General features: G+C 35.5%; 1 protein-coding gene across 1 annotated transcript in view; it reads right to left on the reverse strand.

Moving 5' to 3' along the window:
* Nucleotides 1-14,140, reverse strand: part of MALRD1 (MAM and LDL receptor class A domain containing 1) — a 725,579-nt gene that overhangs the window by 491,132 nt on the left and 220,307 nt on the right. The window contains exons 19-20 of the mRNA XM_011963908.1: nt 5,183-5,359; nt 2,212-2,374 (exon numbers count right to left, since the gene is read on the reverse strand). Of these exons, the coding sequence (XP_011819298.1) occupies nt 2,212-2,374; nt 5,183-5,359 (340 nt within the window). The remainder of the gene's footprint in view (nt 1-2,211; nt 2,375-5,182; nt 5,360-14,140) is intronic.

The raw sequence follows: 14,140 nt of genomic DNA on the forward strand, positions 1-14,140 counted from the left end.
GTCCATAAATATATACACCTATCGTGGACCCACAAAAATTAAAACTAGATGTTTCAGTGAGCTGAGATTGAGCCACTGCACTCCAGCCTGTGTGGCAGAGTGAGACACCTCCAAAAAAAAATTAATAATTAAAACTAAAAAGCAGAAGACGAGTATGTGAAAAATGGATACTTGAAAAAAATCCATTAAATTACTTTGTACGTCATGTTGCTTATTTTTTTTAATTCATAAATTCATCTGAGTCAGTAGCAATACATTCTTTCTCCCTGCTTGTTATACAGCAAGGAACATCCTTCTTCCAAGGTAAAATTAATACTTCCACCTACGTGTTAGATTCTGCTCCCTATAAACAAGTCCTAATAAAAAACAGGCTGAACAACTATATAACTGCATATAGTCACATGTCAATTAATGACAGGAATAAGTTCTGACAAATGCATTGCTAGGCGATTTGTCTTCACCTCAACATCATACAGTATAGTTACACAAAACCACATGGTATAGTTTTTAAATTTATATATGTATTTTTTATATGAAAAATCAAATATCCCAGCACCATTACTAAATATCAATCATTTTCTCTACTTGGTTCGGGAGAATGCAAATTGATATTGCAACTGATATTGAGGAAAAGCACATTAACTTCATAAAACATCTATGGAAAATAAAAGGTAAGGAAACTATTAATTTTTACCCAAAATACAAACAAAAGAAATAATCATCATGCAATATTTAGCTCAGAAATTTCAAAAGAATCACAATATTGCTAAGCTAAAAACTTAAACAGAATTGTGTATAAATATACACAGTCGGAATGATGGGAGGGAGAGAAATAGGATTTGGGGAAAGGAATAGAGGTTCCATTCCTCATAATAGGATGTCAATAGAGGAAGCCAAAATTTTTGAATCAAGAAATGACTATATATTCTTTTATAAATACGGACTAGCACCTATAACCAGTCCCTAATAAAAGTGAGAAAGTATAGAGGAATGATCTTGAACATAATAGGATATCTCCAGGGAATTGGATTGTCAGCTGTTTGTCATTATAAGACTGTCAATTCTCTTTGACACTTTTAGACTAGATGCGTAGAGTCACTGTGATAAAAATTTGTTACATGTGATACATAAAGATGAAAGTGGTAAACAGAAAAAGTTGGTATGTAAAATACAAATATGCTTACAACACTAGAAAATATTCGCGCATTTCACAAAAGCGAAAAAAGTTCAAAATGGACAAAAGCCTTAATAGTCAATACAATAAAGAAAAAATATACATTTGTTGTGTAGTTTGCTCTTCTTTTCCCACCCCAGTCACGTTGATCTTCCTGCATGGGCCTTTCCCTCTGGGTTCCATTCAGAAAGAAATGCTCCATCACTAACAAACCCTTTCCTTGTTTCCATTCTGCTGTGTAGCAGTTAACAGCATCTGCAACGCTTTCTATTTATTGACTTACTGCCTGTCTCCCTAATGAGAGCCAAAGACCATCCGTTTCAGTCACTCCTTTATTTCTAGTGCCTACAGCAGCATTCTCACACACTAGGAGTTCTATTTCTTCTTTGAAGCAACTTTATAATATTGAGATAATATGAAAATAACCGGGAAATCCACTAGTTGAGAACAGATTAGTAAACCGTTGGAAGTCACTACAGTGAAATACAAATAATGATGAATATTTAATGGCATGACTTACTGAAAAGTAGAAAAATATTTTCATCTATGTTGAAACTCCGCACATTTATCTGTGTTCATACATGTATAACAAATACGCATCAGAGAAAAACTAGAAAGAGAGAAAGGGGAAGGTGAGGGGGGGAAAGGAGGCTGAAGAAGAGGAAATGGGAGGAGGAGGTGGTGGAGGAGATGGAAAAGGGGAGAAGGAGAAAAGAGATTTGGGGAGGGAAGAAATTCATAGATCATTTATAAAACAACATATTAACAGGGCTTTTCAAAGAGTGATAATATTAAATTATTTTGTTCGCTTATTCATGCTCTTCTCTGGTTTCTATGAGATTCACAAGAGTATTCGTTGCTTTTATAATTGATATTTTTTTTCCATTTTATATGAAAGAAAACACACAGCCTTCTTTTCAACTTAACATTTGTCTTTACAATCACATTGTCCTAGGATAAGGTGGTGGGGGCAGAAATTTGGGAGACACTTAATAAGTATTTCCCAAGAGACATGTTCAAAGTACACGGTCACTTACTGTGTATGATCCACCGCTGGCCTGTGGTTTTCTTCCCCATGATGAATGCTAATCCCGTTCCCAAGTCCCCACCTGAATGTGTTTGCATCTTGAAGTAAATGTACTGGGATAGGTTGATACCATCTACACAGGCTTCTTTCCTCAAAGCTGCAAACTTCCATAACTTGGACAGGGTAGAACAAAGAAAAGGTGAGCTAGTAAGTGGCAATTACTATCCGTACAATCTTAATCAGCACTTTCTTACTCTTGTTTTTAATTATAATGTAACTTTTAAACATTATTAAAATAACTAGGCAAATGGTTTGTAAAATCACTGGAAGAGTTTCAAAGAAATCTAGGTTTTTCTCTAGTCAAATATTTATGGGAATAAAATATAGGAAAAATACATATACTAATGATCCAGTTTCATGAGGAGGTGAGATTTTTATTAGCTTCTACAGCAGCAATTTAAGCAGTTCCATTAACCAATTTCATTCCTTGCCTGATCTCCAACTTCTGACAAGTCTGTTCTCCTTTTCTCAGCCTCTGAAGGGGTTATCGCAAATTCCCAACTACAGTTTAAGCAACGAGATTTCCAATAACTTTTATATTGGACCTGTTTCCCAGAAAGTTTTACAGATTCTTGTAATAATTTTATTCTAGTATCACAGGAAATTACAGGTCCGCTGATTTTTTAAAAAATGTACAGGTTATGCGTAAAACTGTTATCTGAATTCTCTCTGAATGTGTTCACGTGTCTAAAATCTTACACTGCTGAATAAAAAAGAAAGATTAAATTCAATGAAGTTCTTGTGTATACTATAGAAAACCTGGTGTGCACTCTAGCTTTTAAATGACATTAACACTGCCAGCATACCACTATGACCATTTAGAAACTTGGGTATATGAGTTAATGTAAAATCTGAAAAGGAAATATTTATAAAAGTGTTTTTAATCATGACATTCAGGTGTATTAGTTAATCTCTGACATTAATTGTTTATCTTGTGAAGGGGTTTAGGATCCAATATATCTCTGTTCTTCATATCATTTAAAAGATATAATTTGTAGGCTTTTAAAAGAACCGTTAGAAAATATAACATGTCAAGCAAGATGAATAGGTTCTAGGGATCTGCTGTACAACATTGTAGTAGAGTCAACCATAATGTATTGTACCCTTAACATTTTGTTAAGAGGGCAGATCTCATGTTACTTTTTTTTGTATTTTTGGTTTTTTTTTTTTTGAGACATGGTCTCACTCTGTCACCCAGGCCAGAGAGTGCAGTGGCACGATCTCAGCTCCCCCTCCTAGGCTCAAGAAATTCTCCTACCTTATCTTCCTAAGTAGCTAGGATTACAGGCACACACCACCACACCCAGCTAATTTGTGTATTCTTTTTTTAGAGATGGGGTTTTGCCATGTTGGCCAGGCTGGTCTCGAACTCCTGGGCTCAACTGATCTGCTCACCTTGGTCTCCCAAAGAGCTGTGATTATAGGCATGAGCCACTGCACCTGGCCATGTTACGTGTTTTTATCACAATTTTCAAAATCAGTTTGAAAACTTGTATAGTTTACAAGCAGATTTGTCATAATATTTTATCTTACAAAAGGGTGGAAGAGACAAGATCTCAGTTTATCCATAAATAAAATTGTAATAATTCATTTATAGTTGTTCAAAATTATAAAAACTCTTTGATTAAAAATAACTTAATAGTAGGCATTCACTTAGAACATTTAAAGGATTTATCAAAACTTCCCCTCTAATCATAAATGACATTATTAAAATGGCAAAGTTGAACTTAGAGGAAATTCAGTATTCCCTAAAGATACTCATTATGTGTAATTTATTAGGTTTTGTATAAACTCTTACAACCACCACAACTTATATAAGATCATAAGAGGATTCGAATGCCTTCCCATGAGGAAGTCTGAACACCATCACACTTTCCATTGTATTATTTTCCATCTGTCATGCATGATATAAATCCCTGGCTAGCTTAATTACTGTCTCATCTTCTGCACAAAGTGAGTCAGCTTTGCTTTTATGATTTTTTGGTCTAGATTAGATAGTTAATTGGTGGTGTATTTGTACATTAAGGAACATTTTTTTCTGAGTTAGAAGAATAAATATGAACCTTATTGGATTTCTTAAGTCCTAGAATTTCTTCACAAGGTTGACATAAAATAAGGGTTTCACTACTCTCTCTGTGTTATCTGTCTGTTCTGAGCCCTTAATATTATCAAGACACTTGAGAAATATGATGGTACAGTCAATTCTCAGGCTACTCCATGAAGAATAGCGAAGGGAAAGATATTACAAAGTGTTTACTCCTTCTGATCTTATGCTTTGCTCATTCAGACAAAGATTAATCTTTCTCCTCTAAGACTGTATCTTTGGCTTACAAATCCACTTCTAAATTAAATAGTTTGTCTTTGATCCATTTAGGAAAAGTCATTGAATTGGCAGGTAAAAACCAGGACACAGGGGACAAAGGTCCCATTTGCATTAAGATAGGTTTTCTCATTAATTCTGCATATTTTAATAGTACTAATGTTATATGTGCATTTTGGCAATGGCAAAATTTGAATGAATTAATCTGACAGTACTATAGTATTAATAGAATTAATCTGACAGTACTATAAAGCTACCTCCCTAAACATTCCCTATTTTATAGTGTGAGGAGTACAGATCAAAGGGAATGGATGGAAAGAGCTACTAAATGCTACTCCCAGAGTCAAGTAAAGTTTGTGAAAATCATAGTTTTCAATCCAAAACATTAATCTAAAGACACTTACTTCTTACTGGGCCTGGCAGAAAATGCATTCTGATTCTTCCATTACAATTTTCTGTATGAATAACTGTTACATTTAGAAGTTGCACTAACTCATGTTGAAAATATCTAACTATGATACTAGGCTGTGCTATTTAGAGATTACACTTGTATTTTCTTACCTATTTTGTAGCAATAAACAAATTTTAAGAATCCACTTACCACAGGATGCTTCATCTGATTTGTCAGGGCAGTCATATTTAAAATCACATTTCTGCATTTTTTCGATGCAGTGACCATCAGACCTGCAGACAAATTCATTGTCTGTGCAGTTGTGTGGAGGTAATGTTACAGGAACTGAGGTTTCAGGTGGAGCTGGGAAGTCTGCTGGCAAATTACCTTGATAAGAAAAAATATACAGGCATCATTTAGCAGGTTTTCTACTTCTTTAAAGATTTTACACAGTGAAGCTTTCTAAATATGCCTTACAATTAATATCATAGAGAACAGTGGGTAGTACTGACTACTCTGCTAAAATAAAATTGAGGTTCTTGTTTTAGTAACAGTAAATAACTAAATAACTTTGGTCATGAAAAATGATTAAGGTACAGATGGAAATTACTGAAAAGTTATTCAGAGCTCACCAAATACATGGGAGGCCCAAGGCCAGGGCTTAGAGAATCAGCAGGAACCAAGGGAGTTTCAGATTCTGGAATTAAGAACCAGAGTAAAGATCTAAATAACTTTCTAATCTACTAGGTAAATAACCTTTGTTCTTCCACTGCTACAATAAATCTAACGTCTCCTCATCTTTGTTTAATGTATTTTCACATATTCAAAATGCAAGGCTTCAGGAAAGCGTCAAACCAGAAATCCTCACCTAGAAGTTTTATACAAGATTACAATTTCTGAAATTACTGAGGATGGAAGACATTTATAGATGTTGACTATTAGTTATTCAATAAATGTGTATTGATAACATGTCTGTGTCATACACATGGTAGATGCAGGGAATCCAAGCTGTGGAGAAAAAGTTAAATATTAAATCTGAACTCAATTGAACATGGACACAAAGAATGATTACCAAGTCCCAGAACGGGTTGTGTGAGCCCCTTGAGGCTTTCATCCAGCGGCGTTTCGAAGAAATCTCTACGTCAATCTATTCCTATATGTTAGTTATTGAAAAACAACAGACAATAGCAAAAACAAGTCGACCTTTTTGTGTTCCTTAGGCCCCATCAGGAAGGACCTTTGTGACTGGACCTCATGCCAAACAACTCATTACGAAAAGAGCTAGGGTCCCAGACTGTGCCGAAGCTTCATGAGACCTCTCCTTGTCTGTGCGTGGATGAGTGGCCAACTCTGGAGCCCAGGCCGTTGCTTCCCGGCCTCGTGGTGAATCCTCCATTGTCTGGTGAGTGTATAGGTATGTGTGTGTGTGTGTGTGTGTGTGTGTGTGTGTGTGTGTGTGTGTATAATTTTGTTCACTTATTCATGCTCTTCTCTGGTTTCCATGAGATTCACGATAGTATTCATTGATTTTTAATTGATATTTTAAATTGATACATATATTTTTCCCTTCTCCCCTTCCCATTGCAATTTGCTTATTATATCATTTGCTTATACTAATTTGCTTATTATATCATTTGCTTATTATATCTGCGTTACCATTTATGTGAGATAAAGTTTGTTTACCCTTAAAGGTACTCTGTGGGTGCCTTTTCTTCTCCCCTCACACATTTCCTGCACAGAACACAAATCAAATATGAAATCTTTGCCATTAAATAGTTAATAGTCTAGTGGACAAGGCAGTCAGATATATCTTTCATTACAGGCATTTGGGATAAATTTATGGTAGAGATATAACTCCAGGGAAGCAAGAATGGCATCTTTCACCCCTGCATCCATAGTAAAATTCACAGACTATAGTACATGGTAGGTATGCTAACATGGACAATTGAATAGATGGATGGATGGATGGATGGATGGATGGATGGATGGACGGACCAATGAAAACCAGAGTGAATGAACAAAATAACAAATGGAAGATTTCACAGTATATTGAAAGAAAACAGAGGAAAACCATATATCAAATGGGAGTCAAATAAAATGCCTTGGCAAGATGATGCTTAAACTGACTTTTAAAGGTTGATGAGCTCATCTTGCTAGGTGAAAAATAATACAAGGTTTTTATGGGCAATGAGAAAAAACTTGTGTGAATGCATGGAAATATATTAAACTGGTTTTTTATTTTAAATACTGTGAGAGTTTAATATGATAATATCTTGTGATACGATAAGCATGCATCTGATTGACTCATTAGATCTGGAATGGGAGAATAGACAGTTACCATAAACAGCCAGGTGAAATCAACTTAGGAGTCTGAAATAAACACACAAAAATGTGGAGAAATAACAAGATATAAAATGTCTACTTCAAGATACACCTTTTGTCATCAGTGTGGAGCATGAATTGTAGGTTGCTCTAACATTGGGAAAAAAATAGTTATAATAGTTAACCTCTTTCTTTAATCCAGGCAACTAATAAACTAAAGCAGAGATGGTTTAAAGGAAAGAGCAAAAATCTGAGCAATATTAAACGTTCAGTATCTGGAGGACTGGGGATTTACATGCTGTTGGGAATTCAGGGAAAATCCAATAACTAGTACTTTATTTCTTAGCTCAAGTGTGGAGGCAATTAAGAACTAAGATTGAAGATAGATCAAAATATCAACTTTTTATTGATATAGCTAATCCTGAAGAAAATTGCCTATTTCTGTAGACAAGTGGTCCTCTAAAATGCAAAACCCAGAAATAAGACCCAGAACTATGCCTTACAGGCTACCCTGGGTTGAAACTATAGCAAGGAAGAAGTGACTAGATTTCATATTTCCTTAGCTAGTAGACACTAAAAAGAAAAGAGGAGGTGAGGGACTAGGCATGCATACTCAGGTTCTTCTTGAAAACCCACCAATCCATTGTTGCTCTTCCTTCCTCTGGGAAGGAATGAATAAGAGGATGAAGAGAGACCAGGAATGTTAGGCTACCAGATAGAGCTCAGTGTACATGAGAGACTAAGACCAAGGAAATAGTATTCTGACCCCCTAGGGTTGAGTTTGAAATGATTAATGGATTGCTAAGTAAATCAACATTCTATTCCCCAGATCAGATATATAAAACACAGAAGAGAAGGAGTCAGTTTTTAGGAATAAGAAATATTTTCTCACCACGTGTGGTGGCTTACATCTGTAATCCCAGCACTTTGGGATGCCATGGCAGGTGGATCACTTGAGCTCAGGATTTTGAGACTAGCATAGGCAACTTGGTGAAACCTCATCTCTACAAAAATGAAAACTACAAAAATCAGCTGGACATGGTGGCCCACACCTGTAGTTCCAACTATGTGGGAGGCTGAGGTGAGAAAATCACTTGAGTTGGGGAGGTTGAGGCGGCAGTGAGCCGAGATCACACCACTGCACTCTGGTCTGGGTGACGGAGTAAGACCCCGCCTCCCCACCCCCATGCCAAACTAAAAATTAAAAATTAAAAAAAAACAAAGTAAAATAAATGTAAAAAGAAATATTTTCTATCCTAGAACAGAAAGCCTATGACATCAATACAAAAAAAGCAGATCCTAACAGGTTGGAAAGTTTATCCCACATCCAGTTTGATATACTCACGTCTAAGTCATTGAACGAAAATAAGAACCCAATTAGAGGTGAAAATTACCTTCCACAGAAATCTGATGCATCCAATGTTATAAAATTTGAAAAAAAAATTTAAAAGAGAATCGTTTTATCATTTTTGAATGCTGATGGTTTTTATTTATTTTTTATTATACTTTAAATTCTAGGATACATGTGCACAACGTGCAGGTTTGTTACATATGGATACATGTGCCATGTTGGTGTGCTGCACCCATTAACTCGTCATTTACATTAGGTATATCTCCTATGCCGCTGATTTTGAAGATGTTGAGGGACAGAGTTTGAAACAAAGAAAAATTCACTAAACTTGTTGAAAAATTATTTTCAAATAAATCTAAAATGAGATTATAAAAATTACTTCTGAGGGAATTTGCTGAGAACTGCAAAACATTCAATGGCCAGGCTGATGGATATTTTATATGTCTCAGTGGAATATATGGAACAAATTTCTTTGAAAATCATCCTTTCAAAATGTTCAAATACATGGTCTTAAAAATAATCTTCTAATTTGATTGCTAAATTTGTTGTGACACTTCAGAGCATAATTCACTTACATGATTTTACTGAAAATATATATAACTAAAATGCATTAGAAAATGCATGTAAACATTTTATTTGTATGTCCTATATCAAAAATATCATCTAGAAAGTGACGTATTTTGTCAAAGTTTCAATAAGCATTTGCCTTTAAAGCAGGATGTCATGTTCTTTCACTTTAGCACATGCTCATTCAAGCTGGTTTGTTCCATATTTAGATAATAAGGTTTTAGTTGAAGACAAAGATTTTAATTCCACAGAGATGACTGTCATTTGCACTGAGAAATGCGTTCTATGCTCTAATTTAGGCAGCCATTTTGACATGTGTTAATTTCAAGAGAGAATGGGTAAATTTGTGTTCCAAGGTCAGGGTAAATACACATTACTAGAACAATAAAAGTCCTAAAAAATTTGGATCACACATGTTTTCCTATTCTTCAAAATAGAGATTTACAATTAATCATCTTGCCTTAATACACAGAAACTTCAATAAACAGCTAAATGGAAACACATATATGATGTTCTTCACTGACTGTACTACTTTAAACTTGCTCGATAATGCACTTCTAGTCACAAATATCTAGGATTTACTGATTTTTTATTTTTTATTTTTATTTATTTATTTATTTATTTTTGAGACAGAGTCTGGCTCTGTCACCCAGGCTGGAGTGCAGTGGCAGATCTCAGCTCACTGCAACCACTGCCTCCTGCGTTCAAGCGACTCTCCTGTCCCCGTCTCCCAAGCAGCTGGGAATACAGGTGCCCACCACAACGCCTGGCTAATTTTTTTGTACTTTTAGTAGAGACTGGGTTTCACCATGTTAGTCAGGATGGTCTGATCTCCTGACCTCGTGATCCGCCTGCCTCGGCCTCCCAAAGTACTGCAATTACAGGCGTGAGCCATCGCTCCCGGCCAGTTTCTGATTTTATTATTCTTCCTTCAAGAGAATAGCATTTCAGGGCAGGACACAAGCCCAGTGAATTGAGTGTCAATAACTTTGCATTTGAAACAAAGAAGACATCGACTGAACTGCTTCAGATTCAATTACATCTTCTTTTCTTTAAAAAATACCTTTAATTATGAATAATTTTAAACATTCATAAAACTAAAAAAATTACATGATAGATGACTCCACTAAATAAATTGTTATTGCAGCATTGCTTCAGATCTTTATACTAACAAAAAGAGGAAGAAAGAATAGAAAGAAAACGTTTCTATAAAGCTCAGACCTCATTCTTCCTCTTTCCACCCCTTCACTAATGCCTTCAGAGGGACTCTTATCCAAATACTAGTTTGTATCAATTTGTATTTTCTCATGTTTGCTAATTGTTTTTATTGTGGTAAATAGAGTTAAGGCTATTCACATTGTTGTACAACAGATCTTTAGAGCTTTTTTTTTAATCTCAAAAAACGGAAACTCTATATCCATTAAACACTTGTTCTCCTTCCTTCCTCCTGCCAGCTCTCGGTAAGCACCTTTCTACATTTGTTTCTATGATATTGACTACCTTAGATACTTCACATGAGTTGAGTCTTACAATGGTTGTACTTTTGTGACTGGCTTATTTAGCTTAGCATGATGTCCTTGAGGTTAATCCATTGTCCTAGTCAGTTCAGGCTGCCATAACACATTATCACACAGTGAGTGCCTTAAACAGCCATTTATTTATCTTTCCCAGTTCTGAAGGCTGGGAAGTGCAATCTCAAGGTGCCAGCAGATGTGATGTCTGCTGAGGGCCCACTTCCTGGTTTGCAGCTGGCCATTTTCTCCTTGTATCCTCACATAGTAGAGAACAGGGAGAGAAAGAGCAAGCTCTCTCCTGTCTTTTTGTAAAGGCATTGATTCCACCCATGAAAGCTTTACTCTCCTGACCTAATTATCCCACATACAAACACCATCACTTTGGGGGCTGGAATTTCAACATACAAATTTTGGGAAAATACATTCAGTCCACAGCATCTATGTGGCAGCATGTGATGGGATTTCCTTCCCCCTTAAGACTGCATAATATTCCATTGTATGTATAGACCACATTTTCTTTATCCAATCATCTGTTAATAGACATTTGGGTTCTTCTACTTCTTAGCTATTGTGAATAATGTAGCAACAAACAAGGGGAGGCAAAAATCCCAAGATTCTGCTTTAAATTATTTTGGATATATATCTGAAAGTAGGATTGCTACATCACAGGATAATTCTATTTTTAATTTTTTGAGGAATGATCATACTGCTTTCCATAATGGCTAAACCACTTTACAGTCCCACCGAGAATGCACAAGAATTTTGATTTATCTATATTCTCATGAATGTCATTTATTATTATTTGGATAGTAGCCATCCTAACGGCTATGAGGTGATGTCTCATTGTGGTTTTGATTTCCATTTGCCTTAATTGGTCATGTTGAACATCTTTTCACATGCTTGTTGGACATTGGTGTATCTTTTTGTTCTCAGCAACCCCAAATCTGACACTCTATTCCCGTCAGCACTTGATCAGCAATTATAGTATCATGTAGACTAGTTTCACTGCTCTAAAAATCCTCCATCTATTCATCCTACCCTCTCCCCTAAACAATGGCAAACACTAATGTTTTTACTATCTCCACAGTTTTGCTTTTTTCCAGAATGTCATATTGTCAGAATCATACAGTGTGTAGCCTTTTCATATTGGCTTATTTTGCTTAGTAATAGGCAGGTAAATTTCCTTCATACCTCAGCTTGATAGCTCATTTAGCACTGAGTAATATTCCATTCTCTGGATGTGATCCAGTTTATTACTTATTTATCTACTGAAGGATATCTTGGTTGCTTCCAAGTTTTAGCAATTCTGAATAAAGCTGCTATAAACACCTATCTATATCGAGGTTTTTCTGTGAATATATTCATTTGGGTAAATACTAAAGCACCTGATTGCTGGATGATATGGTAAGGCTATGTTTAAATCTAGAAGAAAATATCAAATCTTTTTCAAAGTGGCTATATAATTTGGTATTTCTACCAGCAATTAATGTGAATTCCTGTTGCTCCACATCCTTGCATTTGATATTTGACATTTTAATTTGTATTTTCCTAATTATTGAAATTATGAAAATTGAGATTGTAAAAGTTATGTAATTTTTACATTAAGAAATATTTTTAGTGGGAGTGTAAATTAGTTCAACCATTGTGGAAGACAGTGTGGTGATTACTCAAGGATCTGGAACCAGAAATACCATTTGACCCAGTAATCCCATTACTGGGTATATACCCAAAGGATTATAGAAAATTATACTATAAAGACACATGCACACATATGTTTATTGCAGCACTATTTACAATAGCAAAGACTTGGAACTAACCGAAATGTCCATGAATGACAGACTGGATAAAGAAAATGAGGCACATATACACCATGGAATACTATGCAGCCATAAAAAAGAATGAGTTCATGTCCTTTGCAGGGACATGGATGAAGCTGGAAGCCATCACTCTCAGCAAACTAACACAGGAACAGAAAACCAAACACCGCATGTTCTCACTCACAGTGGGGGTTGAACAATAAGAACACATGGACACCGGAGCCTGTGGTGGGTGGAGGGCAAGGGGAGGGATAGCATTAGGACAAATATCTAATGCATGCAGGGCTTAAAACCTAGATGACAGGTTGGTGGGTGCAGCAAACCACCATGGCACATGTATACCTATGTAACAAACATGCACGTTCTGCACATGTATCCCAGAACTTAAAATATAATAAAATACATAAAAGATAAAATTTAAAAAGAAATAATCTTAAATACATATTTTTAAAGGGCCACTTTGGTATTTTGCATGAGTCAATGTACCCAAACATTTTTAAATTCTAATAATAGTGACATAATAAACATCAGGCCTTTTTAAATGAAATGGTATTTGGGTTTTGAACTTTAGATGAATGGAAGTTTTCTCTGTGTCATTAACAGAGATTATAATCATTAGAGATTTTAACCAATCCAATGTGGTATTTTCCTCAAGATAGTACTTTAATTCATTAATGTTAATGTGTATATTATAATTCAGTAATTCTGAATGCTGTCTAATATTTTATTATATGAAAATATATTGTAGTTAGCCATTCTACCATTAATGACTTTGGGGTTGATTCTTCTAAGGTATTGTTTTCTCATTGTGTACATTTCTCCTTATGTATCTAGAAATGGAATTGCTTGGTCACAGGGTCTGTACAATTTCAGCTTTAGGAGATAATGCCAAACTGGTTTCCGAAGTAATTCCATACTTCCCAGCAGTATATAAACATTCAGGTTGCATTATGTACTCGCCATCTGTTTGTATATTTAGGTTTATCCACATGTTTGCCATTTTTCATCACATCCCTGGTTTAGCTCATTTTGTGTTTCTGAGATTCACATTTACATAGTTCATTTGTCTGAACTGCAGAATCTGCTGCAGTGAAATAATATTTGTGTGTGTGTGTGTGCTATCCTTTGAATGCCATCTTAAACCTCTTTCCTGAAAGTTTTGCTTTGCTTTAGCCTAACAATTAATAGCTTTCAGAACTCTGAAAATTATATCTGTCCTCTGACTTCTGTTCTTGCTGTTGAGAAGTGAGTCATCAGCCTAATTGTGGTTGTTTTGCAATTGACTCACTTCTGGCTCTCCTCTCCCATTTTTCTCCACCTTGTCCATCCCATATGCTCTTACTCCCTAACTCTGGCATTGGCTTTATCTTTCCATTCTATTTCTCGGTACCCTCTTTTTTTTCTCTCACCTGGAGATTTCTCCTTTTTAAGCTCAGCTTGACATTTAAATCAATGCATGTTATATTTGACATTTCTAGGAATAAATAGTGTTACAGTTTTTAGGTTATCTGGTCTTCCATGCTACTAAAACCAGCAGTCTGTTTGGGTGTGTGTGTGTGTGTGTGTGTGTGTGTGTGTGTGTGTGTGTGTGTGTGTG

The sequence above is a fragment of the Colobus angolensis genome, unplaced genomic scaffold (assembly GCF_000951035.1).
Source record: "Colobus angolensis palliatus isolate OR3802 unplaced genomic scaffold, Cang.pa_1.0 Scaffold63, whole genome shotgun sequence".
In the NCBI taxonomy this organism is placed as follows: domain Eukaryota; kingdom Metazoa; phylum Chordata; class Mammalia; order Primates; family Cercopithecidae; genus Colobus; species Colobus angolensis.